This window comes from Piliocolobus tephrosceles, chromosome 7 (genome assembly GCF_002776525.5).
Source record: "Piliocolobus tephrosceles isolate RC106 chromosome 7, ASM277652v3, whole genome shotgun sequence".
NCBI lineage: Eukaryota > Metazoa > Chordata > Mammalia > Primates > Cercopithecidae > Piliocolobus > Piliocolobus tephrosceles.
Window position 1 is genome coordinate 18,359,390 of NC_045440.1, and position 27,869 is coordinate 18,387,258.

Genomic DNA, 27,869 nt, shown 5'->3' on the forward strand with positions numbered 1-27,869 from the left:
TTATTCTACTTTACATGGCATTTTGCAATTGCTTTTTTATTTTAAACCTGATAATGTGTCTTGGGCTTAAAAAAAAAAAAAATCTCAACATTTGAGGCTCCACTGAATTCTTTTCAAAAGTTTGAGAAATACCTTTGACTTAATAGGCTATAACTTATGAATGGGCATTTAGATTGTTTCTAGGTTTATGCTATTACAAAAATGTTTCGTTGAATATCTGTGTGTATGTATACACAAATGTATATGTCTGTAGATCATATATAATAATATATACCATATAGTGTATGATGTATTATATATAATGGAAAATATTTGTCACATATACTGAGTGGATAGATAGATATAGATATATCTACAAAGAGAGAGAAAGATAAGTTTCTAGTACCAAAATATTTAAATGAGATAGCACCAAATTGTTCTTCTAAATATGCCAATTGTGCTCTTATCAGTACAGTATTACAATTCCTGTTTAATTTTACTCGTGCCAACTTTGGACATTAAACTTAAAAATTATAATTTGCTGGGTGCAGTGGCTAACGCCTGTAATCTCAACATTTTGAGAGGTCGAGACAGCTGGATCACTTGATGTCAGGAGTTCGCGACCAGCCTGGCCAACATGGTAGAACCCCGTCTCTACTAAAAACAAAAATTAGCGGGGCGTGGTGGCGGGCACCTGTAATCTTAGCTACTTGGGAGACTGAAGCAGGAGAATCCCTTGAACCTGGGAGGCGGAAGTTGCAATAAACCGAGATTACGCCACTGTATTCCATCCTGGGCGACAGAATGAGACTCCCTCTCAAAATCATCATCATCATCATCATCCATTCCGTTGCTCTGGCTTCCAGCCTGGTCTGTCATCCTACACTAGTCCCACCCCTTAGACAGCTTCCACATCTGTTTCTATTTTTCACACCGCTACGGACATCCTATAACAAGCCAATATATGTTTGTTGAATGGATACATGCGTGAACGAATTGGTAGGGAGTAAAGTGAACTAAATGATGTCACGTGTGTAAATAATCACTGAAACATGTTTTCCATTGCTTCTGTTTTTCAAAGCGGTTTTCACAGCTTGCATTTTCTCCATTCAGCGTCATGAAAGCCCATTCGAAATGGACATCAGCTGACGTTTGCCTGCACGCATTTGCCTTCCTCCCTTCCCGCTTGTCCGCCTCTCTTTTGGCTGGTTTTCCTCTTTCCTGCAATCTCCCCTCTTTCGCTTCCCTTCCCTCTGTGCCCGCGCCCGCCTCCCAGCACGCTGGTCAGCTCCTCTCGCCTGCAAGTCCGCCTGGCCCCGGCGGCGCGAAGTCACGAGGCTGGGGGCGGCCGGCGGCGAAGGGGGCGGGGCGAGGCCGGGGCGCCGCAGCGCGCATGGGCGGAGCCGGGGGCGCGGGCCGCTTTGGTATATCCGCGCGTGCGCGGCGTCGCTGCTGGGCCAGTCGGGACCGAGGAGACAAGATGGCGCTGCGGGCGATGCGGGGGATTGTTAACGGGGCCGCACCCGAGCTACCCGTGCCCACCGGTGGGCCGGCGGTGGGAGCTCGGGAGCAGGCGCTGGCCGTCAGTCGGAACTACCTCTCCCAGCCTCGCCTCAGTGAGTATCAGAGAGCAAGACGTCTCCGGTCTTTGCTCCCTAGCCTAGCCCTTTGCTCCCACTCACCTGCTTAGCCAGCTGGTAGGGTGCAGGATTTATTTTTCCCTCCCGGGTTTCCCCTCCGACGCTGACCCACTTGTCTCTTTAGAAGGAGATTTGCCTGTACCTAATATTTCCGGGTGGTGGGCTGAGGCAAGAGCACCAGCAGGAACTTTTTCCTGGGGTTGGTGGGTTCCTGGCTATTGCCCTACACCCTTACCCGCTCCCCTCCCCAGCCTCCCTACTGGGGAGCATTCTCAGGCACTTGCTTCCCGTCCCCGAGGGCCACTTCTTGTCACTCCGATCTTAATCTTCCCCTGACTTCATTTGGATATCTAGGGGTCGAGGGAACGCCCCTTCTTCTCCCCTTCCCCTGGTGAGGACCTCAGTGGGGTCTTCAGCTACTACGGAGGGCAGACGGTAGAGCCATCGCTGGCGTGGTCAGGCCTTTCGTGGATGGAGATCAGGCCAGTTAGCCAGAGGGAGATGTGGCTTGGTGTTCGGTGGAGGGGCTGCTCCACAGAAGGACACCTAGGTATCAGAGAACGCTAGAGCTGAAAAGTACCTTGCAGGTCATCCAGTCCAACCCTATCATTTTACAGGTGAGAAACCTAAGGTTCTGGAAGGGGTAGAATTTGCCATGCTTCAGACACTTATTGGCAGAGCAGGGACTAAAAATCCAGGTTCTTAAATACCCGCTGGGCCTTTTTCTACCCTTGCCTCTTCATTTACTGACCAGTTAACCGAACTTGGTTGAATGCAAGGTTCTTTCGGGAAGCCAAGTGGCTTTGTCCATAGATGGTGTGTGTGCATAGGCTTGTTTAAGTGTTGTGATTATTTAAATAAAAAGACCTTAATGAACTAGGTTTAAGTGATTAGCTCAGCAATTCCGAAAGAAATGGTTCTTGATTACTAGAGAATGCAGTTGTGTAGCATCTAACTTCACAGCTTTCTTGGGAACTGGCAAGGAGCCCTCGAAATAGACTTTTTTAAAAACTGGGAAAAGCACATGATGTTTCCCCGGGTGGTGAGGCTACATTTTCACTGGTTAATTGCCAGAGTGCCTGTCTGTAGGTGGCCGATTGGTTAAAAAGGATTTCAGATGAAGGGTGTTAGCCTGGACGATCTGAAGCCTGACTAATCCACATCCTGATCTGTCACTGGGTCATGTGATGGCACTGCAGTGTGAAGAAAAAGGAAAACATTTGATTTGGTGGATTGCTGAGATGTGCCTTTTACCCTGGGAATTGTTCGATTTAGAAAATGTATGTTGGGCTTATCTGAGCTGAAGTAGCTACTTCAGGAAATCGGCAGATGTTGCATTCTTATGCAAACCTTGGCAATAAATTTATACCTACGAATTTCAGATTCTCTTATTAATTACATTTGTATGCATTGCTTTTCTTTGGGCAGAACAGATGGACATTAGTGGTGCCTCTCAAAAGAGGTTATAAAGGTGCAATAGTCAGTTTCCATATAATTAATCATTTCAGAGAATATCAACTGAAATAATGTTTAAAGATACTCCATGATTAAGATTGTAAACCTTTAAGAGAGATGAATGTGATTTCTCCATAGTTTGTACGTACTTAGCCAGTTGCTGAAGGATTTTTCCAGATGTTATTCTTGACAAAACTGTTGTAGCATAGGGCTTCACACTGAACTGTTAGAGGTCAGGGACCCTTTTTATCCCCACTGCCTAGCACAGTGCCTGACACATAAAATGTGTCTTGTAATTGTGTAACTTGCATTTAAACTCCTTGCTCGAATAATTCAGTGGATAGATTGTGAACATGGGCGGAATCAGAGCAGGGAGTTGAAATGCCTGGTTGAGTTTCACTTGTATATCCGTGTTATTCTAAAAAGCATGAATGATATCATACTTAGGCTAACAACTAACAGCATTTGAATATCTTCTTCTTTTGCCGTATTTTTCATTCTACTCAAAAGTTGTGGCCGAGCGCGGTGGCTCAAGCCTGTAATCCCAGCACTTTGGGAGGCCGAGATGGGCGAATCATGAGGTCAGGAGATCGAGACCATCCTGGCTAACATGGTGAAACCCCGTCTCTACTAAAAAATACAAAAAACTAGCCGGGGGTGGTGGCGGGCACCTGTAGTCCCAGCTACTCAGGAGGCTGAGGCAGGAGAATGGCGTGAACCCGGGAGGCGGAGCTTGCAGTAAGCTGAGATCTGGCCACTGCACTCCAGCCTGGGCCACAGAGCAAGACTCCGTCTCAAAAAAAAAAAAAAACTTGTAATTGCTTCTGAGTAAATACTGATTAAGGTCTTAATGTTTGTGGGTTTTTTTTTTTTTTTGACGGGGTCTCACTCTGTCGTCTAGGCTGGAGTGCAGAGTGGCACAATCTCGGCTTGCTGCAACCTCTGCCTCCCCGGTTCGAGCAATTCTTCTTCCTCAGCCTTCCAAGTAACTGGGACTACAGGCTCGTGCCCCCACGCCCAGCTAAATTTTTGTATTTTAGTAGAGACCGGGTTTTACCGTGTTGCCCAGGCTGGTTGCGAACTCCTGAGCTCAGGCAGTCTGCCCCACTAGGCCTCACAAAGTGCTGGGATTACAGGCATGAGCCACCACGCCTAGCCAACCTCTTAATTTTTGTAAATTGATTGATGATATAATTTAAGGGGATATATAATTATTGTGTGTGTGTGTGTGTGTCTCTGTGTGTGTGTGTGTGTTAAGACAGGATCTCACTCTGTTGCCTAGGCTGGAGTGCAGTGTTGTGAGCTCAGGTCACTGCAACCTCCACCTCCCAGGCTCAAGCGATCCTCCCACCTCAGCTTCTCGAGTAGCTGGGACTACAGACGGACACCACTACCTCTAGCTAATTTTTTTTTAATTTTAATTTTTTATTTTTGGTAGAGATGGGGTTTCCCCATTTTGCCCAGGCTGGTCTCCAACTCCTGAGCTCAAGAGATCCGCCCGCCTTGGCCTATCAAAGTGCTGGGATTACAGGTGTGAGCTACTGTGCCTGGCCTAAAGCTTCACAATGAACCTTTAGAAGTCAGAGATCCTTTTTATGTCCTCACTGCCTACCAAAGTGCCTGACACATAGAATGTGCCTTGTAATTGTGTAACTTGTATTTAAACTCAAAAAGTTGTGGTTTTTGAATGCAGAAATGGAGTAATGTTGACAGCTCCACTGTACAAATTAGATCCTTTTTAAAAATAGCTTCAGCCGGGCGCGGTGGCTCAAGCCTGTAATCCCAGCACTTTAGGAGGCCAAGACGGGTGGATCACGAGGTCAGGAGATCGAGACCATCCTGGCTAACCCGGTGAAACCCCGTCTCTACTAAAAAATACAAAAAACTAGCCAGGCGAGGTGGCGGGCGCCTGTAGTCCCAGCTACTGGGGAGGCTGAGGCAGGAGAATGGTGTAAACCCGGGAGGCAGAGCTTGCAGTGAGCTGAGATCTGGCCACTGCACTCCAGTCTGGGCGACAGAGCCAGACTCCATCTCAAAAAAAAAAAAAAAAAAAAATAGCTTCAAGATTATAGGACTTTTAACAAGAGATAGAAAACATATTCAGGCTTGAAATTAGGAAAATATCTGGAGCATTTTAGTTGAATTTCTGAAGTCACAAGGAATGAAAACTTGATTTTCTCTTAAAAGGAAAGGTTCAACAACATACATAGAGCTTTTGGATGCTATATATTTTGAATTCGGTCGTCTCCATTTTTCTTGAGACCCTAAATCAACTGACCTTAAGTTTCTTATAAAGCAGAGCTAGCCCTGCAAAAAGTCAAAATAGGAATCTTCTCCTTGCTTTTTTTCCTAGAACCTCTTCTTTAGGTGCCCACTGCTCATGGTGTGGATCTTTACTCTTCTTTTACAAGAGAGAATGATTGCTCTGGGTTTTTATTTTGCTAATAAGGTGGAGGCTAAAAGACTAGGACACTAATTATGCAATGGCTGTCAACTTTTTTTCTGAGTGTTTCATAATCATTAAATGGTGTTAGTAGTGTTGAACAGTCTCCTATCCTGCAGGAGGAAGAGGATGTTGTCTGACAAAATACATGCTCCTTAAAACCTGTGTAGATTTTGGGTTTTAAGTGTTACTTCATAAATACTTGTTGTCTGCCTGATATGATAGTTCAGAATCAAAGCCAAGACATTTTGGTTGTAAAATATGTTAAGAATGTAATGTATCTTCTATGTTGTCAGAAGTTCTGATTATCCCCCGTACACCCACCTACGGACTCGAATTCTTGTTCATTTGGAGAGGAGTGGTCAATATTTTGGTAAATAGAAATATTTAGGTAATTTGCAAATCGGTTTTTGCCTTTTTTGAAGGGCAACTTAATGTCTTTGACAGCCATACTCTAAACTGGTATCTCTGTTTTGGGCTGTTAATGGTAATGATGAGGAAGTCTGGATAAATACTGTCGAGAGATAAAGGGTAGTGTTTGTTATCATTCTGCTTGGTTTTCTCTGCAGATAGTTTTAGTACCATGGAATAGAGCTGTAGTTTTATATAAATTGTCTTTTAGTTCCCACTTGTCCAAGTGCTAGAACCTGTATGATCTCCATACTTTTTAATTGTACTGGAGACTAAGGCCAGAAATAATATAAGGGTCATAGAGTACCAATCCTAAGATTAAAGAAAAACAAAACAGTTAGAAGCCTGGCTCCCCATTTAAAAACAAACTTATCAGGACCTTAGTTTCCTTAGGGTGCATCAGCCTTGCCTATTGTGTTAGCCATTTTCTGTTCCTTTTAACAGACAACCTGCAACTGGATCATTTATAAAGAAAAGGAATTTATTTCTTAAAGTTCTGGAGTCTGGGAAGTCCAAAGTAGAGGGGCCGCATCTGGTGAGAGCCTTCTTTCTGGTGGGACTCGAAAGAGTCCCAAGGTGGTTCAGGACATCATATGGTGATGGGGCTGAGAATGCGGAGGCACTGGCTCAGGTCTCTCTCCCTTTTGTAAAGCCACCAGTTCCCTTCACAGGATAACTCATTAACCCATGAATGGATTCATCCACTGATGAGAGCAGAGTCCTTATGACCCAGTCCCCTCTTAGAGGCCTAACCTGTCAATACTGCCACATTGGGGATGAAGTTTCAACTTGTTTTGGAGTTTCCGAGGGGATATTCAAACCCTAGCACCCACCTCGTTGTGTTCTGTGAAAGTGAAATCAGATAGCCTATCTGAAGATGCTCTGTAAAAGCATGAAGCTCTTTACAACTATAAAGCTGGGTCACATTTTTATCTTATTTGGATTATAACATGTCTTAGCTTCGTTTTTATATGTCGGTTGAATTTATTTTATTTTTTATTTTTTATTTTTTTTGAGGCGGAGTCTTGCTCTGTCGCCCGGACTGGAGTGCAGTGGCCGGATCTCAGCTCACTGCAAGCTCCGCCTCCCGGGTTTACGCCATTCTCCTGCCTCAGCCTCCCGAGTAGCTGAGACTACAGGCGCCCGCCACCTCGCCCAGCTAGTTTTTGTATTTTTAGTAGAGGCGGGATTTCACCGTGTTAGCCAGGATGGTCTCGATCTCCTGACCTCGTGATCCGCCCGTCTCGGCCTCCCAAAGTGCTGGGATTACAGGCTTGAGCCACCGCGCCCGGCCCATGTCGGTTGAATTTAAACCAAACATGTTTAACCTCTGGTTTGTTTCCAAGTGTCTCCTCATCGCCTCATGTTTTTCATGATGTTCAATGCAGGAAAACGGCTGAATCACCTCCACCAGATATTCCGTTCTCTACTTAAACTCTTCCAGTAGCTACAGCTCCATTGGAAAAAGATTGTTTTGCGATGATGACAAAGCGTAGACACAGGAAAATATTCGCTGGTGTGAACAGTAAAAAACTGTTTTTCATAGCTAAAATTGCAGGCTTGCGAAACTGTTTTGGGTGGTATCGCTTCATAGTTCTTAGAAGATACCCTACCACAAGAAATGGACTGGTTCGGTTTTAGAATTTGGGCTGTAGTGGAATCAAAGAATAAGTGGCCCTGGAGCTAGAGTATACACGTTCAGATCCTTGGGCTGGTTGCTTGTGTCCTTGGGCAAGACAATAATTTCTCTGAGAATAATTTTTCTCTTCTGAAACTTAGAATAATGATAGCTAACTCATATGTCCGTTATGGAGATTAAATGAGAATTCCTGAAAAGTGCTTACTAAATGTATGTTGGTGTTATCAGTTAACCTGCAAGGTTACTTATTGGCTTTTTGAAAGGCTAGATACAGTGTTGCGAATTTAAACACTTGAGGAAGTAGAATCTTGCCTTCTGTAGTAGAAGTCAACTTGATTCACTGTTTCCAGGAAAAGCTGTGACTGGTGTTTCTTTTTCTTGGTCATACTTTTGCTCGTGACTGGCAAAATTTCATAGTTTGGAATGAGCTTGAATTTTAAACATGAGATTCTGAAGCTTTATTTTTGTAGAAATTAGATGTATAAAGGAGATACAATCTTGTCAAAAAAATAAAGAGAATTTTAAGAACCTGATGTATTTTACTGATGTTTCATTTTATTCTAAACAGTTTATCGTAAATCTCAGTACCATATCCCCTCCCCCCCCCCAGCTGTTTGGTAAAGGTTTTGGAAAGGTCTACGTTTCTGCATTTCTGAAAACTGGTTTCAAGAAAACGTATTTCTAATGCAGCTCACTTTCCATTTCCACTTGGCAATCTTAGAAAGTCATTGAAAAACAATGTTGGGAGTCTTTTTAAAATGAGAACAATGAAGAAATCATTTAAAGGGTTGGAATTATGTTTTTTAAGAGTATTCGATCATTTTAAAACAGTCGGGATAGTTTTCATAAAAGTGGCAGAAAATGTGGCAAATGGGGTCTTTCTGGTAATCTAGGGGCATGATTCATCCTTTCACATGACCATCCCTCCAAGTAGCTTGCTTTTTATCTAAAGTGAAAAACAAAAAACAAAAAAACACTTCCGCTGGGGGGCCTCTATTGAGACAGTTACAGTACAATTACTGATATATCCAAGCAAATATGTGATGTCTGGATTTAAACGTCCTGTTAGCAGGAAAGATGGAAGCCCTGACAGCGCCGTCTGCTCCGTCCCAGCATTTGTACCAGGGCTCTGGCTTCCCAGCCTGAGGCTGAAGGAATTGTACTTTTAAATTCCAAAGCCCCTTAAGTGGACAGACTGGTCAGTAAATGGTTTCCTCATTCTTGGGAGTCTACATCTGTGGCAGGAATCTCTGTGCAAGCTCATTATAAGACCTCAAAAGAAATCTAGCAAGTGAAAAATTCCCAGTTGCTAGACAGCTTCATATTAATTATTTTAGGCCTTATAGTAAATTTTCTTCAAAACTTTGGTTCATGTATTTTTTTTAGTTGTTCTGCTTATGAAATTTAGTGAATTTTGTAGGTGTCTGGTAGAATTACTGTCCCCTGAGTGTTCTTACACCTGACCCCCCTTTCACTTGCCATGCCGGTGTGATAGGTGAGGGCTTTGGGTAGGTAGAGTAGCAGTTTATTCTTAGGGCGCACTTTGCAGTGGAAAACAACAGTTTCTAACCTGGCAGTAACATTTGACTTTTTTTTAAAAAGGATACTTTTCTTATCTTGTTTGACCCCTGGCCTTTCTTTCCATTACCTACTCCCTCCTTCAAAAGCTCTTTTCCCTTAGTTTTTATGACACCATTTAATTATGGCTTTTTACCTTGCAGGCTACATACAATTTCTCAAATTTCCTTTGTGACTTTGGTCACTTCTGCTTAACATTAAGAATTCCCTTTCCTCATCTACTTAGCTAAATGCCACCTCCTCTATAACGTTTTTACTTTTCTCCCTGAGATGGGAACTATTCCCCTGTTTCTGCTGTGCTCCCACAAACCCTCTGCAGGCCATAGTTAGAGCCCTTATCACATCACATTCTAATTCTACCCCCTCGCGTAAGACCGAACTTTCAAAGGCAAGCAGAGTCTGTCCCTCTGTGTCTTGTTTTTGTATGCTGGGTGCTTAGAACAATGAGTTACTCTTACTAAGGATTCAAAATATTTTTGGTTGGATGACAGTGAGTTATGAAAAGTTCTATAGGCACAGACATTTTTATAAATTTTATAAATTTTGAAAAATTTTGTAACTATTTGAGTGTTGCGTATTCTAATAGATATGATAACGTAGAAAGGATTTTTGGTAATGCCAGAGAGCTAATTTAAGCTTTTGTGCTGTTTGACTAAAGCTGACTCTTTTGTATTTCTTTCCAGCATACAAGACAGTATCTGGAGTCAATGGTCCGCTAGTGATCTTAGATCATGTTAAGGTAATACCACTATCTGTTATGGTCTATTTATGTAGTTAAAAATGTGGCATTAGGTCCTATTTAGTACGCTTTAAATTTTTGTTATGATTTTTAAGCCATGCTTTAGACTGAGTGTCAGTCAGTCTAAAGCCCAGATAACCCTGATACCCTTGGCTATCATATACCCTGGGCCAAGCTTTTTACCTGAGCTGTTTGACCAAAATATCATCCAAGAAAATAATTTCTATAATATGTTTTCTAGAACAGTAATTATACATTGGTTACTGGGGTGGGTCAAGGAGAGGCATACAATTACTAGTTTGTCGAGAGAGGTTAATGATGCATTTGTGCTTGGCATGTGACCCCTCTGGAAGCAGAAAATACATCGAGAAACATTTCTTAAAAGAAAGAGCAAAGTGCGTTGCCTCTTCTGCTTTATCACTAAGGTATTATCTTTGTGTGTGATAAGGTACCTGTAGAAACTAATCTCAAGATGAAACCTAGCGAGTTTACCTCCTGACTGCAGTTTGATATGTGCTGAAGATTGATTCAAAGCCATAATCAAACTTAAGTTGTACAAGATTTAGGCAGGTGCCCATTAACGTTTTGTGAAAGAATACAGCCTACTCTTTTGTTTTTTGAGGACAATGTTAGGAAGCTTTGTTTGTTTCTTTATATTCTAATTGTTTTCTATATTCTTTGTTAAATAAACTTTTGGACTCATTTTTAAAATACAAATTTTTTAATATTACTAAGTATATTATTCAAACAGCTCAAAAAATATTTGGGCTCAATAGTGTTAAGTGCTGAGCCCAGTACAGAAAATAAAATGGTGAACAACAAGAATGGGGTCTCCCCTAGTTGAGCATAGTATAGTGGAGATGCAGATATGGTATCAATGTCTACTTGGTACGTGCTGTGAAGAGTCAGGTGGGGTGCTATGAAAGATTATACTGGGAAGGTCTTAGAAACCATCTCTGAGGAAGTAAATTTTAAGAGACCTAAAAAAGCTTCATTGACTGTTACATTGGGGATATAGTTATAGGTGAGGGAAGACTGGTAAATAAATTTTATGTAGTTGTAGAAAAATTTGGCCGGGCGCGGTGGCTGAAGCCTGTAATCCCAGCACTTTGGGAGGCCGAGACGGGCAGATCACGAGGTCAGGAGTTCGAGACCATCCTGGCTAACACGGTGAAACCCTGTCTCTACTAAAAAATACAAAATGCTAGCCAGGCGAGGTGGCTGGCGCCTGTAGTCCCAGCTACTCGGGAGGCTGAGGCAGGAGAATGGCGTGAACCCGAGAGGCGGAGCTTGCAGTGAGCTGAGATCCGGCCACTGCACTCCAGTCCGGGCGACAGAGCAAGACTCCGTCTCAAAAAAAAAAAAAAAAAAAAAAAGCTTCATTGACTGTTACATTGGGGTATAGTTATAGGTGAAGGAAGACTGGTAAATAAATTTTATGTAGTTGTAGATAAATCTATTTAGACCGTGAGATTTATAGTGATTTGTTTTGATTTTAGATTTTGGCTTTTGTTTTTAACATAAAACATACAGGATCAAGGAACAGATAGTCTCAGGCAAATTGTATCAGAATAGAAGAAGATGAAGCACTGCTGCCAACTGATTTTGTGAAGTTAGCATATCTTTAACTCCAAACCAGGAAAAGGGTAGTATTAGAAAAGAAAAATAGCTGTTCTCACTTATAAACACAGATGCCAAAATTCTTAATACATTCATGTTAGATATTAGCAAAAATACCTATGTAAAATATCAGCAAAAGTAGATAATTTGATGTTAGAAAATCTAACAGTGTAATCCAACACATTCATGGAATAAACTAGAAAAAGCTTATATTCTTCTCAATAAATACAGAAAAAAATTTGATGAAATTACTCATTTGTTAAAAGCCTCTTTGAAAATAAGGAATATATGACCACCGCACTCCAGCCTGGGCGACAGAGCGAGACTCTGTCTCAAAAAAAAAAAAAAAAAAAAAAGAAAGTGAAAATAAGGAATATAACAAACTTTTCACCTCTTAGTGAGTATCTACCAGAACCTGCAGCAGATCACATACTTAGAAGCTTCTATAAACATTCCCATTAAAATCAGTGAAAGGAAAACAACCGTTTCCTCTCTACTGCTGTTTCCTCTCTACTGCTGTTCTCAGTATGTACTTCACTTCTGACACCAGATGTGTGTGTTTTTTCCTGTAACAATTCAGTTCTTTGGCAAACACCTATTGGATGCCCTGCAATTAAATCAGTTCTGACACTCACTGCAAAGAGTTGGTGTGTACCCCACAGGTTAAGGCCTTAGTGCCACAAGACTGCAGTCCACTTCAGATGCCAATCAAAAGTAGTGGCTCCCCAGGTTACCCACAGCTTCTGTCCAACTTGGCTACAGATTGAAGATTCCCTTCTGAAGTTTGGTAATTCGCTAAAATAGGTTTCAGAACTCAGGAAAACCATTTACTTACTATTACTGATTTAGAGTATGTAAATATATTAATATTACTATTACTGAATAAAAGTATATTGAAGGATACAAATGAATAGCCAGCTGAAGAGATTATCATTGAGTGAAGTCCTGAAGAGTCCCAAGCACAGAAGCTTCTGTCCCCGAGGAGCTGGGGTGGACCACCTTCCTGGCACGTGGATGCATTCTTGCTGCCCAACCCAGAAACTCTACAAACACCCTCAGGATTTTTTTTGAAGACCTAAGCATGACTGGTCAAGTCCTTAGCAGCGATGGTAGTCAATTTCCAGTACCAGTACTCTATCAGGAAGTCAGGGAATGGGGCTGAAATTTCCAGTCCTCACTCAGCATCACTTTCCATCTTTCTGCTAAAAACCCAGTGCTATGGGGAAAAGAAATTAGGGTACAAAGGGAGAAGAGAAAAGGAACCGCCATCATCATTTCTTCATAATCTGATTAATGAATCAGAAAACCCAAGTCATCCAGTGGCAGACAATTAGAAACAATGGTAGAAAACAAGGTACTGGATACAGGATCAGTTTACAAAAAGTTCTAGTGTTCTGTATGCCAGAGTAACTGTTTACAGAAAACTATAAAACATTGTGAAAGACCATAAAAGAAGACCTGAAATAAGTGAAGATTTCATGTTCATGAAGGAAAAGACTCAATTCTCCCCAATTAACACAATCAGAGAAGAGTAATGAAAAATGAGGATTGGGTTCAGGAATAAGCAGATATAACAGTGGAACACAGTTAAGAGCCCTGAAATCAACTCTTCACGCACGAGAATTCAACTTGGTAAGTTCAACATTACAAGGCCGTGGGGGACACTGTGCTGCTCAGAATATTGTTAGGGCAATTGGTTTCCCATATAAAAATGAGAAACATAAAATTAGTTACCAAAAATAAATCCAGATGGATTACAGATCTAAATATAGAAAACAAAACATAAGTCTAATAGAAGACAATACAGACGACCGTTTTTATGACTTCAGGCTGTTTTCCAAACAAGACACAAAAGGCAAAAATTCGTAAAGGACCACAGTATGTTTTATTACATAAAAAGTGTTAAAATTTTTCTATGACAAGATTCCATAAGCGAAGTCAAAAGACAGGAAGGAAACTAAGAGAAGATATTTGCACAAGGATTAATATAGAGAATCTATAAAACTTCTATAAATGAATAAGAAGGATTTACTGGATAAGTGAAGAAAGGATATTAATAAGCAGTTCATAGGAAGTGAAGTCTGAATTACCAGTAATATGAATGAATAGTTGACAACGATAAGCATGGAAGGTTCCTCAGTATTGGTAGAAGTCAGGAAAATGCAAACTAAAAAGATGCCATTTTTATTAAAATGGCAAAAATTACATTTAAAAGCGTAGGTTAGCAAAGATGGGAAGGATACTTTTTTATACTGCTAGGGAGATTGTAAATTAATAAGGTTCCTTTACAGAGTTAGTTTGGCAGAAAATGGGCATGGCTTGTATGTGGCCCAAACCAAATTCTGGCTTGTATGAGGAGCCACATGTAAGAATGTTCATTGTAACATTTTTGTGCTCGTGTAAATTTGGAACAACCCAGAACTCCACTGGTAGAAGAACTGCTGAATAAAATGTAGTGTAGTTGTCTGATTTAACTGTACATCTTCTGTTTTAACATTAATTCTAAGGTGCCCATATCTCCAAAGGATCTTACAACCAATGGCACATGATAGTTTAATTGGCAGTTTTTTATTTTTCCACATCACACAGAATAATGAGGCATCTTTCAATAAATTATGTTGATAAAATAAGTATTAACGTGACGGAATGTCACGTTAATATCAGGTCAAGTGGAAAACAAATTGCAGAATGATAAGTACATTGCCATTTATGTAAATCACCAAACTACATTTTTTGGAGACATGTCTTTTTAAAGAGTAAAAATGGGTTAGAGGGAGGAATATGTATCTTGTTAGGAGAACTAGATTGAGGATGAGACTTATTATAATAGTAATTATTATTTAGTAACTTTTTTTTTTTTTTTTGAGACAGAGTCTTGCTCTGTCAGCCAGGTTGGAGTGCAGTGGCGTTATCTTGGCTCACTGCAACCTCCGTCTCCCCAGCTCAAGCAGTTCTGCTCCAGAGTCCTGAGTAGCTGGGATTACAGGCATGTACCACCATGCCCGGCTAATTTTTGATTTTTAGTAGAGACAAGGTTTAACCATGTTGGCCAGGCTGTTCTCCAACTCCTGACTTCAGATAATATGCCCATCTTGGCCTCCCAAAGTGCTGGGATTACAGGCGTGAGCCACCAAGCCTAGCCTGTTTAGTAACTTTTTATTCTTCCCCTATCAACCGCACCTGAAGCACACAGTTGATTATACACACAGCCTAGAAAGCAATCATCAGTTCTAGGTGGTGGGGAGATGTTTATCTGTACCTTTCTGTAGCCTCAAAACTATAAAACATGCATGCAGAGGAAAAGCAATACATTTAATTGCCATGTTTTCAAGGATTTAAGACCCTTCTTCTGTACCTTATGCTTTGTTTGCTAATATACGTGTCAGTGATGTGTGTTGTAAGGACTTAAACTACCTGAGGATATTAAAAGCTCTCAGCCTAAACCTGTATCTGTGGAGAGTAGGGGGTTGCACATTCAGACACACCATGGTAGAGACAGAGCATGTGTAGTAATTTGGAGGGCTTTTAAAATGTGGGTTATTGATCCTTTATTTTTTTTCTCTTTAGTTTCCCAGGTATGCTGAAATCGTCCATTTGACCTTACCAGATGGCACGAAGAGAAGTGGGCAAGTTCTGGAAGTTAGTGGTTCCAAGGCAGTAGTTCAGGTAAGTTTCACCTGGCCAGCTGAACTGTTGCCTAGCTGCTGACACATAGGGAACACTACTTGTTTCTTTCTGTGATGATCATTGTGTAAGTGTTTTTAGAGTCTTTAGAGATTGGTTACCGGCTGCAGGGAAAAATAATTATCATTGCATGTTTTGTTGTTCAGTGTCAGCCACCTAGCTCCACTTAGTACAACAGCAACAGTAATAAAATGGCTTTTTTTAAATGGATGGAATTAGTCATGTAGAAGGAGAGAGATGAAAAGCAGAATTCAGTGATGATGTGATGAAACCAAAAGAGTATCTGTCTGAGTCTCTTCCTTTAAATTGTCTCATACAGTTCCTAGTTTTTAATGTTACCTCACTATGGGTGATGGCAGTTTTCTCAATAACATGTTTCCCTTAAAAATAGTCTAAAGCAGGGATTGGCAAGATTTCTGTAAAGGGCCAGAGAGTAAAGCTTTTAGGCTTTGTGGGGCCAACTAAATTCTCTTACATATTCTTCCTTCTTTTTCTTTCTTTTTTGAAACAACCCTTTAAAACTACATATAGTAAAAAAAAAAAAAAAAAAAAAAAAAAAAACATGCTTAGCTTGTTTATCAGACTTGGTCTGTAGCATGAACCCTTGATCTAAAGGTTGACAATTTGATTTATTATATGTCTTTGCTCATTATATCAAAAGTAGTATACATTCGTGTATTTTATTTTATAAGGGCTGTTTAACAGATGAATAAAATGTAAATGCCCATGATCTAAATTACTTTTACCCTTCTGATTAATTCTTTTTCTTGATAGGTATTTGAAGGGACTTCAGGTATAGATGCTAAGAAAACATCCTGTGAGTTTACTGGGGATATTCTCCGAACACCAGTGTCTGAGGATATGCTTGGTAAATGGATATTATTCATTCTAAGCTGAGATCTGTTTCCTTTTAAACATATTTCCATAAGGTCTTTTAAAAATTATGAACGTTTGAAAGTCAGCATCTACTTTGTCCTGTCTTGTTACTGATTTCTAGGTCGGGTATTCAATGGATCGGGAAAACCCATTGACAGAGGTCCTGTTGTACTGGCTGAAGACTTCCTTGATATCATGGGTAGGGACAGTAGATGGGTTTCTGTGTTTGGGATAAAATAGCCTCTCTCTGTCTTGTACCTTTGCCAGATAGAGAGTGGTGTTTGTGGTATCATTTAAAGTAGATAAGCAACACACTCCATAGGTTATAAATTATTTTATTATTTAATTATATTTTCTTAGAAATTATCTTAAAGTTTTATGTATTAATATTTTAAGATACTGTAAAATATCTAGGATGTGTCTGAAATGTATATGGTAAAACCATGAATTTGAAATTAGGACTTCTCAGCAGGGTGCGGTGGCTCATGCCTGTAATCCCAGCACTTTGGGAGGCCAAGATGGGCGGATCATGAGGTCAGGAGATGGAGACCATCCTGGCTAACACGGTGATACCCCATCTCTACTAAAAATACCAAAAAAAAAAAAAAATTAGCTGGGTGTGGTGGCAGGTGCCTGTAGTCCCAGCTGCTTGGGAGGCCGAGGCAGGAGAATGGCGTGAACCCCACAGGCGGAGCTTGCACTGAGCCGAGTGAACCACTGCACTCCAGCCTGGGCAACAGAGCGAGACTCTGTCTCAAAAAAAAAACAAAAAACAAAAAACAGACATTAGGACTTCTCTCTTATTTGCTATACCTTTATTTTACTTTAGGAACTTGAATTCTATTACCCTATGTTTTGTGCGTCTACAAAAGAGCAAAGGAAAAAATTATTTCAAGTTTCGTATTTGAAAACGAACTGATTTTTTTTTTTTTTGTAATAGAGAGATGCTTTATGTAGTTCTGGTCTTCTGGTGCTTTTATTTTAATTTGATATGATTTCTAATTTCATTCATGAATATTGTGCCAACATGTTAAAATTTTCCTTTGTGGAAATACATTAGGTCAGCCAATCAACCCTCAATGTCGAATCTACCCAGAGGAAATGATTCAGACCGGCATTTCAGCCATCGATGGAATGAACAGTATTGCCAGGGGGCAGAAAATTCCTATCTTCTCTGCTGCTGGGCTACCACACAATGAGGTGAGGACTGGGATCTGTTTGCTATGAAATTTAGCAGGCAAGAATTTCTAAATGCTCCACTGTTACTGAGAAACCAAGTAAAGGGTTTTCAAAATAAATACTCAGTGTTATTATTTGTATAATCCAGTTACCTTAAATCTTTATTTATGCACATGTCTTCTTGCTTACTCTTGCATATCTTTGCAAAAAGTACAAAATAGTTTCATTGAATAAATCCCCTAAAATGTCCTAGTTTCATTTATGATTCAATTCCAAAAAGTTTACAGTAAAAGTTACTTTGTTGTAGAAATGTTATTTTAGATTTCAACTGAATTCTTCTACTTTGCTCATCAGATTGCAGCTCAGATCTGTCGCCAGGCTGGTTTGGTAAAGAAATCCAAAGATGTAGTAGACTACAGTGAGGAAAATTTTGCAATTGTATTTGCTGCTATGGGTGTAAGTAGAAGATTTTTTTGTTTTAGTATGATATATAAAATTTTGCTTGTATTATGAAAACAATGTAGTAAGCTGTACATATATAGTTGAATTTTTCTTTAGGTAAGGAATTTGCAGTCTGGCATTTTGGCCAAACTAAGGACTAAAATTTGGCATTTGACTAATTTGAAATTTAAAAATAATGTTGTTTGTGCCCCTAACCGGCTTTTTGTTCTGTTGGCTTTTGTGAAAACTTCTGGGGTACTTGCGATTTTAAAAGAAGGAACAATTCAAATCTGTAGCTTGGCTTTTGTCAGAAATAAATGTTAAGGATTTTTCTTCTCCCAGCACTGATGAAGTTATTGTTATTTAGGTAAACATGGAAACTGCCCGGTTCTTCAAATCTGACTTTGAAGAAAATGGCTCAATGGACAATGTCTGCCTCTTTTTGAACTTGGCTAATGACCCAACGTAAGTAAACAGAGCTATTTCTTTCTGTGGCCCAGACTCGGGATCAAAAATGTTTCTTAAGGTTGGGGAGGTAAACTGTGGTAATAACAGCGTTTGGACCTAGCGGTGAGGTAACCCTGTATTTAAAGTCCAGCCCTGCTTCCTGATAGTTATCTGGCATTGTGCAAATTACTTAGGTTCTGAAGCTTGTAAAATGTGGCAACTGATAACTTGTCTCATGGAGTTGTTTTGCTTATTAAATGAGATCATACTTAATATATTACCTAATACACAATCAACTCTCTGTAAATGATTTCTTCCTCTTACCTGAAAAATCTGGCTTTCATTTGTTCCCTGTCTCTCTCCTTCCTGTCCCCCCCGCCCCACCACAGTGTTGAGAAACCATACAACTGAGAAATTTGAGACATTTATAAATAACTGTTAATACCTTACTTAAGAATTTGTAAAGTAACAATTGCTTTACTCTCCTGAATTTATTTAAAACTTTAAAAGGGGAATTGTACTGTTGTTTCCAGAATCATTTATTTTTGTCTTTTCTTTTTGGTCTTTTGGTTTGAGTGGCCTAAGACTTAATAAGTTCCCTTTCAGCATTGAGCGAATTATCACTCCTCGCCTGGCTCTAACCACAGCTGAATTTCTGGCGTACCAATGTGAGAAACATGTATTGGTTATCCTCACAGACATGAGTTCTTATGCTGAAGCACTTCGAGAGGTAACTTGTTCATGTTTTTCCCTCAATTAAACAAAATTGGTTAATTTTCAGGGTTAACTTGTCGCTTTGCAAGTTTTCATTATTCTTCAATTATGATTTTTTAATTTCACTGTTCATATATTAGTAGAATGGCTTAATAAATCAGAAAGGAAAATACTTCCTTTTTGTCAACTTGGTAGAAGTGATTAGAGGATAAGATTTAAGTGGTTAGCCTGTGTATCATACTGTCACTATCTCCATGGATTAAGAAATGATTGTAAAAGGGAGTAAATAATTCAAGCTGTTTATTCAGTTACTCTCCCGGGAAGTTCTGTTTCTGTCCAGACTGTTAATTTTTAACCCTTTTTATAATTCCATTTTTAATGAAGTTAATATATTATAAAGACCATACAGTACTCTCTTCAGCACTTTTTTCTTCAGAAAACTCAATGTTTAGGAACAGTATTAAGATTCTAGCAGGCTGGGCATGCACGGTAGCTCATTCTTGTAATCCCTGCACTTTGGGAAGCCAAGGCAGGAGGGTCACTTGGGATCAGGAGTTCACGACCAGCCTGGGTAACATAGCAAGACCCTATCTCCACAAAAAAATTAAGAAATTGGCCGGGCATAGTGGCACACACGCTTGTGATCCCAGTTGCTCAGGAGGCTGAGGTGGGAGGATAGCTTGAGTCGAGGAATTTGAGGCTGCAGTGAGCTCTGATTGTGCCACTGCTCTCCAGCCTGGGCGACAGAACGAGACCTGTCTCTCAAGAAAGAGATTCTGACAGTTAACCCTAGAAGTTTTGGGGTATTTTTTCTAATACAAGTTACTGAAATTTTGAGTAAGTTACTCTTTTAAGCACATAAAAAGACTTCTGAAGAGACAGGCTGTATCAATACTTCGCTTCTTAAAAGTCCCTCAGTGCCGTCACCATATCTTGCTCTGCTATATTGTTGTTTCAGACTAACTCTAGTCAAGGACTAACTTTTCTCCCCCATCCATCACAGACCAGTACTTTTGTAAAATACAATAAAAATGAGTTATTACAAAAGTGAAGTTTTAAATAGATACATAATTTACAAATGCAGATTTTAAAATTAGTAGATTCAACAGGCATAAAATTATTCTGCCAGATTGCCCTGAAAGTTTCTAAGTGCCTATCTTGCTTTCTCTGTGATCATTGCGCGTTGATAACAGCTGGTCTGCAGACCGCACTGCGAGGAGCACTGCTGTAGCAGGCTCCTTTGAAGATGCCAGAGTAGCACTTAGAAGTTGCATTTCATAATGCTTTAGAATTCTAGTTGATTGTAGGTTAACATGCATGCCTGTAGTCTAGTATCCATGTCTCTAAGGGAAAGATGGTTTATCACCATTCTTATTTTGTGCAGTGGAATGGACTCCTGACTTTGTGACCCTCAGAAATTGTTTAATTTTTCTGACCCTTGATTCCAACTGTAAGTTGGAAGTAACGCCTTCCTCATAGGGTTACTGTGAGGATTAAATTAAATAATGTTGTAAAGCACAGCAGATGATTCCTGGTGTACATTTCCTTCCCTTTTGACCTTTTTGGGATTAGGTTAGATAAATATGGCTAGTTCCACCACGTGGAATAAATCTTGTGAACCAACAATCTTTTCTGTTTTAAAATTAACTTCCTTTGATTTATAAAATTGCAAACAGATTTTCTTCTAGCAAACTATTTGGAAACTTACGTTATGGCAGTATGATTTTAGCAAAAACCTTGTGGTTCCCCATTGTCAACATTTTTGTTACAGAATACTTTGTATTCATGTTGCCGGGAGATTTTTCTAAATCATTCTTAAGGACAGTATTTAAAATGAACATGATGGGATTTTCAACTTTGTACTTTGGCATGTTCAAACAAACATGTTCTAACCAAGCTCTTTATAATCTGGTATGTAATATGCTTCTCCTTGACCTGCTGTCAGGTTTCAGCAGCCAGGGAAGAGGTTCCTGGTCGACGAGGCTTCCCAGGTTACATGTATACAGATTTAGCCACAATATATGAACGCGCTGGGCGAGTGGAAGGGAGAAACGGCTCGATTACTCAAATCCCTATTCTTACCATGCCTAATGATGGTAAGTTTTGGTATTTGGATTATAACACACCTAATCTTTTTAAGGAGAGAGAAGACCCATCTTTCTTTTCGAGTTGAAACTATTTTGAGAACACATCCCCTAAGAGTTTATCTTGGTTATTTGTGGCTAAATAAAACATTTTTCATTTGAAAGTTACCCATAGTTATTATCCTTTTGTGGAGGAAAAGCAATTTTCTTCATAATTTAAGTTTTTAACTTTCTTTTATTAGGTACTATTGAGTGTCTGCTGTTTGCAGGACACTGTTCTAAATGTAAAGAATTTTTGAAAAGAATTTATGGTTTCTACTTAATGTAAGTTACTCAGTCTAACTGGGGATGCTTTTTATGTGTGTGCCCCAGTAATTTAAGATGGCCATGTTAAGTGCCACATGAGGTCTACAGGTAGAAGCTCCACAATACTTAGAGACAGATTTTTTAACCAAGGGCTGGTTAGAAATGACTTTCCAATGCCTGTCTGCGTGTGTGCTCAGGGTGGCTCCTGGGGTACAGCTGTTTAGAATTCCTCTCCTGTATTGCCTTTTTGTCCTTATTTCAGTTTTTCAACAACACTTTTACAAAATACGGTAAGTTATTACTTACTGTAATTGAGCACTGTTCTGAGTGCTTTATAAATATTCACTCATTGCTCCTCATAGCAACTTTGAGGCAGATGCTGTTTGAGGCACAAGGAGGTAAAATGATTTGTTGAGGTCAGCAAGTGATAGATTTAGGACCCAGTTTGAGTTCATAATTCACACTGTTACTCTGTACTGCCTCTGACGTGAAAATGATTTGTTCCAGGGGAGTAGCTACAAAATGATGTAATGTAACAGATTTGGAAATGTGTTGCTTTGTGTGACCTTTTTGGTGCAGCCTGGCTAGTGTTTACCTCTCTGTGTCACATGCCTACATTTTGCATGGTGAAATGTTGTGTATCCATCTGACATAGCTTATGAGCTAAGAATGTTCTCAGTATACATCAGGTTGGCAAATTTCTGTAAGGGAACTTTGGGTTTAAAATGAAACTTTACTTATATTGAGAGGGGAGAGCACTTACCTAGGGGAGAGAGTATTTCTTATGAATGCAGCCAGTTTACCTCATAGAGCCAACACGCATCTAACTGCTGCAACCAAACTCAGCTGGCCAGTATAGTTGCCATTAGCCACATTTGGCTATTTAAGTTCAAGTTAACCAAAATTAAATAATTGAAATTAAGTTTTTTCAGTTTTGTTAGCCATGTTTCAAGTGTTAGATAGCCACATTAGGCCATTGGCTACCGTACTGCACAGCACAGACACAGAACATTTGCAGCATCACAGAAAATGACTCTAATAACTACTCTTCTAAGTAATGTTATAGGTAGTACAGATGGACTTCTTGTGGGTTTGGTTCTGGGAGATGGCCGCTTTAAAACTCATAACCTAAATATGCCATGCTTAACGTCGACTGTCTTCCTCCGGTAGATATCACTCACCCAATCCCGGACTTGACTGGCTACATTACAGAGGGGCAAATCTATGTGGACAGACAGCTACACAACAGACAGGTACTGGACGCGAGCAGTGCTCTGAAACTTGCAGGCTTGCTCATCCATTACTCTTAAGTGACTTGGATTTTGCTTTTGGGAATTGCTTTGCTTAGAAAGTATCAACTTGAATTGTTTTTAATGTGGGTATAAAATTGTCATTTCTGTTATCTTAAATTCTAGTGTGGGCAGAGCACCAGAATTAAGAATCGTCACTTTTCTTTATTGTGTCTTAAAATGGAGTCACTTCTCTCCATCAACTTTTTTGGGAATTCTGTTCCTTAATGGTATCATCTACCAATCTTGTTATAGAAAAAAATGACTTTTCCATGCTTCTGTAGTAGATGCTGACTTCTAAAATCAGCTTTTAGGAATTACTGTTGATCTTTTTATTTCGTATATAATTTTTTGAGCCAGTTCAGAAGACCATTTTGACTCAATAATGTGGTAGTACTTACCAAACAGATTTTGAAAGTTTAGTTTTTTAAAATAGTCTTGTACAGTGTTATAGATGAGACTTTTTTGGATTTGATTCTTGAAAGAAATACTGTGCCATAAAGTGTTTCTTGCTACCTTTTCTTCCCAGGAAGAGACAGTAGAATTCATCTAGGAGACAAATGCAGCAGTTTTCTGTGATTTAAGATGTAATAATGAATTTCAAATGCTTTTTGTAAACCTTGAGTATTGTACTTAAATATAGTATTTTTCCTCCTCTCATTCTACCCAAGATTTATCCACCTATCAATGTGCTGCCCTCACTATCACGGTTAATGAAGTCTGCTATTGGAGAAGGGATGACCAGGAAGGATCATGCCGATGTATCTAACCAGCTGGTACGTACATTCTTCTAAGAACAGTGTTTGAAAAAAGTGGATGTCTTTCTGCTGTCTTACACCTCTTGTCTTTCACCCTTACCACTTTTCCGCATCCACATGGAATTTTAGTGTAGACGTGGTGTGAAATACATAATCATTCATTAGAACCACAGCAGCCTTTTCTCATAAGGATAGATGCTGATGATCAAGATTAGCTTGAAACCCATGTCTAATGCTATCGTGTTTCCAAATAAAAAGCCAAGCAATGAGGTTGTTTGAATTTTTTATTAGCAATTTTAGTGTTAATTATAGAGTATTCCTGAGAGGCTGCTCTCACCTATTTCTTGCTCAACATATGAAGCCATCACCAGAACACTAAAGTGTACAGTTTTACATAGGCTCTGAAATCCTTGATTTTTATAGTCATGAGATTGTACACCAACACAAAGAAAAATACTATGGCCATAAAGTAGAAGTGGTAAACTTAGTGATATCACAGATTTTTTTTTTTTTTTTACTGGAACTTCAGGATGGATTTCTCCATGGTTTAACTATGAGTTCTGATTTTTCAAGTGGTCTATAAATTTTGAGCTCATTAACATTGAAGAAGTGTGTTTTTTGTAGAGCATTAGGAGTGTCTGTGTATTGTATGCCTGAAGACTCCTTTCTGAGTGAGAATATAGTCCTTCTGGTACTTTCATATGAGTTTTATGTGAATTGATTTTGTAAATTCCTTCTGTGGGCTCCTGTGAGGAAAACTGGAGCAGTACATTCCTATATCCCAGATGACTGAACATTTTGGGAGCCTCTCTCTGCTGATGGGAGCCTTCCTTTTCTTTAGTATGCATGCTATGCTATTGGGAAGGATGTACAAGCCATGAAAGCTGTCGTTGGAGAAGAAGCCCTTACCTCAGATGATCTTCTCTACTTGGAATTTCTGCAGAAGTTTGAGAGGAACTTTATTGCTCAGGGTAAGATGACTGTTGTCTTACAAACATAAAATGCCTTGTATGTAATTTTGAAAACTGCTTTCCAAGCCTGAGGGAATTCTCATTGGTTTCTATACAGTTATTTCTCTGGTTAGAGACGAGGCTCTGTCACCTGCCTGCCTTAACCCTCTGGCTTCTCCTCTGCCCTCTGAATATCTTGGGAAGATCTTGACTTGATTTTCCAGTTACTTAGCTGCCATCTCACTGTTTTCCTTCTTCATCGCCCTTCTGAATCCTCCTTCTCAGGCCCTCTGCTGTGCAGCTTCATTGCCAGTGCTCCTTGCTGCTGACTTCTTAGCAATGATCTGCTTTGACATTTGGGGCTTGGGACTTTCCTGATTCATCCATATTCGTCTCTTTTTCTCATTTCTTACCTTCCTGCCTCTTAATTGTTAATAATCGAAAAAGCTCAGTTACCTGTTCTTTCTGCTTTCCCTCCCAGTGCCCACTTTTCACTCTGCTGTGGCTCTACAATGTGTGGGCCTTTACCCGCTGTGCAGACCTCTGATTCCACATCTCCAGCTGCCTTAGGAACACCATGTTGTTTATGCCACCATCCCGAGGCTCAGTGTACTCAGACCAAAGTTTTTTTTTTTTTTCCAAGTGACCTGCCTAGCAGTGCCCTTTCAATTTTTATCTACCTCTGGTATAATCATTGTTCCAGTTAACCCAAGCTCAATAACTGGGCATTATTCTTAACCTTCTTTGCTTATTCTCCAGTGATCAATTATTTACTGATTTGTGTTGTTTTCCTTTGAAATATCTTACCCTATTCGGTTTTTATTTCCATTATAATACCTTAGTCCTGTATTTCTTAAACTGTAATATGCTTTTGAATCAGCTGAAAATCTTGTTAAAATGCAGATTCAGATGGAGCAGACCTTGGTGGGGACAGAGATTTTGCATTTCTGTGAATTCCTGGGTGATTTTGAAGCTGCTGGTCTCTGACCACTCTTGAGTCCAAAGGCCCTAGTCCAAACCTTTGCCCCATCACCCTTGGCCACTGGTGCCAACATTTTCACCAGTCTTCTTGACTCCCTGTGTGCCATTGCCAGACTAAATATATTACTAATTTTATTGGTTGTCCCTCTACTAAAAAAACCTGTAATGGTTTTTATGACATAGCATAGGCAGGATTTTCAAGCTGTTTTGCTTGGTCTCTCCCATCACCCCTGCTAATGCTAGTGATACTCTCTTAACATCAGTGGTGGTTACAATAGGTGTGTTTACTTTGGAATAAATGCATCAGGCTGTATGCTTAGGATGTGCAGCTTTCCAGTTATATGATACATTATTACTCAAATCCCCAAAATATTCATGATTATTGGAATGTTTTTAATGCAGAACCTGAATATCTTAAACAAAATAAAATTTTCATCTAGAGAAAAGAACCCAGACCTCCAGCCTTGGAATCAAAGAGTAAGATTTATGTGTGGGGATAAGGATGATTCTGCCACCAAAAATAATTTTAACAACTTGGAAAACCACTGACCTTCAGATAGTGATGCTCTGGAGAGGGTTGCGTGTATTCAGGTGCTTGACTGGCATTTATGGCCTTCTGAGCATCTGTGTTAGTTGCCTTCAAATTCAGCCTTTTCTCCTTGTGTGAACCTTCTGTGCTAGGGAGACTTTTTTCACTGATCTCTGGACAAAACATTGATTCTAGTTACCATTGCTCAGGTATGCTACCCAGTTGTCAAATCTCAGATCTATCTCCCCATCCTCTCCTGCAAGACTGTTCCTGTCTCAGCCCACCCGCCTCTTCCGCTTCTTTGGTTCCTTATGATACTCACTGTCTGTGTCCTCTTTTCCTCACTCCTTCTCATTTAGTCTTGGGAGTCCCAACTTTTTTTTCAATATATATTTAATACACTGCTAGTCATGTAACAATACATACTGAATAACACTGCTAAGTTGGAAGTCATTTGCGTTTATTAATTCAATCTCAATTTTTTAAGGTCCTTACGAAAATCGCACTGTCTTTGAGACTTTGGACATTGGCTGGCAGCTGCTCCGGATCTTCCCCAAAGAAATGCTGAAGAGAATCCCTCAGAGCACCCTCAGCGAATTTTACCCTCGAGACTCTGCAAAGCATTAGCTGCTGCTTCTGCACTGCCCCACGCTCTTGTGAAATACTGGTTCTATTTTCTTTATTCCTTTTGCGCTCCCCAATCCCCACCTTTGTGTTGGAGTTTACCGTGTTACCCTGTAATTAAAAACAAAGAATAGGTAACATATTGTGCCAGTGTTGCAACGTTTTAAACTGCTAACAGACCTTAAAATATCCCATTCAGAAAACCTGGGTCCTCAGTGCTATGTTTAAAGTAGCTGCAGGGATGGAGTGGCGTTTTCTTATTGCTGTATGTATTGTACATAGTGGAGTAGTTAGTTACCTGATAAGGTCTCATTATTTGGGTCTCTTAGACCTTCCCTCTCAACTCCCTCAAGAGTACCAGTCTCTGAAGTTGTAATGCTTTGGTCTCTACATTAGGGGCAAGATCCAGTCTAAAAGAAGTCTCCTTTGAGAAGGGCCAAGAGGCTCTTTCCTGAGTGTTTCCTTTCAGTTTGTTTGTGTGCCTGTGTTGCTGGGCTGTGCTGATGCTTGAAGCAGATGGTTCTGACTGTCTACTTGCTCTTTCCTGTATAAAGAATAGATGAGTGAAAGCAGTTTTCTTTTTCTCTTTAGTACATATGTATTGGGATTCCTGTGTCTTACAGCTCTCCCTCTCCAAATAATACACAGAATCCTGTAACTTTTGCACAGCTGGTGTCTGTCAGGTAGCAGTGAGGCCCCTTGTCTTGTTGATCCTTACTGAGTTTCCAAGCAGAGGAGTCACGTGATTAAAATCGCTAATAGAGTTGTTGTTTGGGGTACAAGATAAGAAGAAAGAAAAACCTACAACCTTTCTACATTCTGACATACTAACAGTGGTTTAAGTTTCTAAAGTGTTTACCAGATGCCGAAGGCAAGGTGGGGAGCAAACGCACTTGTGTTTACGGATATTTTAAACTCTGTTAGAGAGCAGCCTTTGAAAATCTCCAATTTTGTTCTGCTTTTTGACCTCTCTCTACCTTTTCAGGGTAATCTTTGTGGCACAAACGATAGCATTTCCAAGCTTTAGAGTTTTCTGAATTCCTGCGCCTTCCTGAACGTGAGCCCTGAGCGATCTTCTATGCAGTTCTGCCATGTTTCCTGTTTGGTCTCTCTGTGTTCTTTGTTACTTGGGTGCAATAGCGACTTCCCTACTCCGTGCATTCCATCTTTCATGTCATGTAAAGTTCTTCACTTTTTTCTTTGAGGGGGTGGGGGTGGGGGGAGTCAGCATGATTATATTTTAATGTAGAATATGTGACATCTGGATATAAAATGAAATAAATGTTAAATTAAATGGAAGTTAACTAAAGTGATTCTGTATCTTCTAACGAGGAAAGCAACAAGCAAATATGTAATCACGCATCTCTTCAATACACAGCTCTGAGCATCATAACCAGGATTGGGAACCAGCCCTTGTGTTGTAGGGACAAGGCTTCCAGACTTTCCTTGCCGCTCTTTTCAGTACTGTCCCTTACAGCGCACCGTACTGTGATCCAGGACTGA

At 40.0% G+C, this 27,869-nt stretch overlaps 1 protein-coding gene across 1 annotated transcript; it reads left to right on the plus strand.

The window, feature by feature from the left end:
* The first annotated feature begins 1,378 nt into the window (after positions 1 to 1,378).
* On the plus strand, positions 1,379 to 27,665 carry ATP6V1B2 (ATPase H+ transporting V1 subunit B2). Its single transcript, XM_023216647.2, has 14 exons — positions 1,379 to 1,595; positions 9,829 to 9,884; positions 15,072 to 15,170; positions 15,963 to 16,056; positions 16,186 to 16,263; positions 17,125 to 17,264; positions 17,598 to 17,699; positions 18,052 to 18,149; positions 18,738 to 18,861; positions 20,791 to 20,941; positions 22,406 to 22,488; positions 23,196 to 23,300; positions 24,124 to 24,253; positions 26,230 to 27,665. Exons 1-14 carry the CDS (start codon positions 1,460 to 1,462, stop codon positions 26,367 to 26,369), a joined length of 1,536 nt encoding a protein of 511 aa, XP_023072415.2. The 5' UTR covers positions 1,379 to 1,459; the 3' UTR covers positions 26,370 to 27,665.
* Positions 27,666 to 27,869: the final 204 nt, after the last annotated feature.

Coding starts and splice junctions, on each gene's coding strand:
- ATP6V1B2 (XM_023216647.2), top strand. CDS start 1,460: ATGGCGCTGCGGGCGATGCGGGGGATTGTTAACGGGGCCGCACCCGAG. Junction 17,265..17,597: donor CTGGGCTACCACACAATGAG/GTGAGGACTGGG, acceptor TTTGCTCATCAG/ATTGCAGCTCAGATCTGTCG. Junction 18,150..18,737: donor AACTTGGCTAATGACCCAAC/GTAAGTAAACAG, acceptor GTTCCCTTTCAG/CATTGAGCGAATTATCACTC.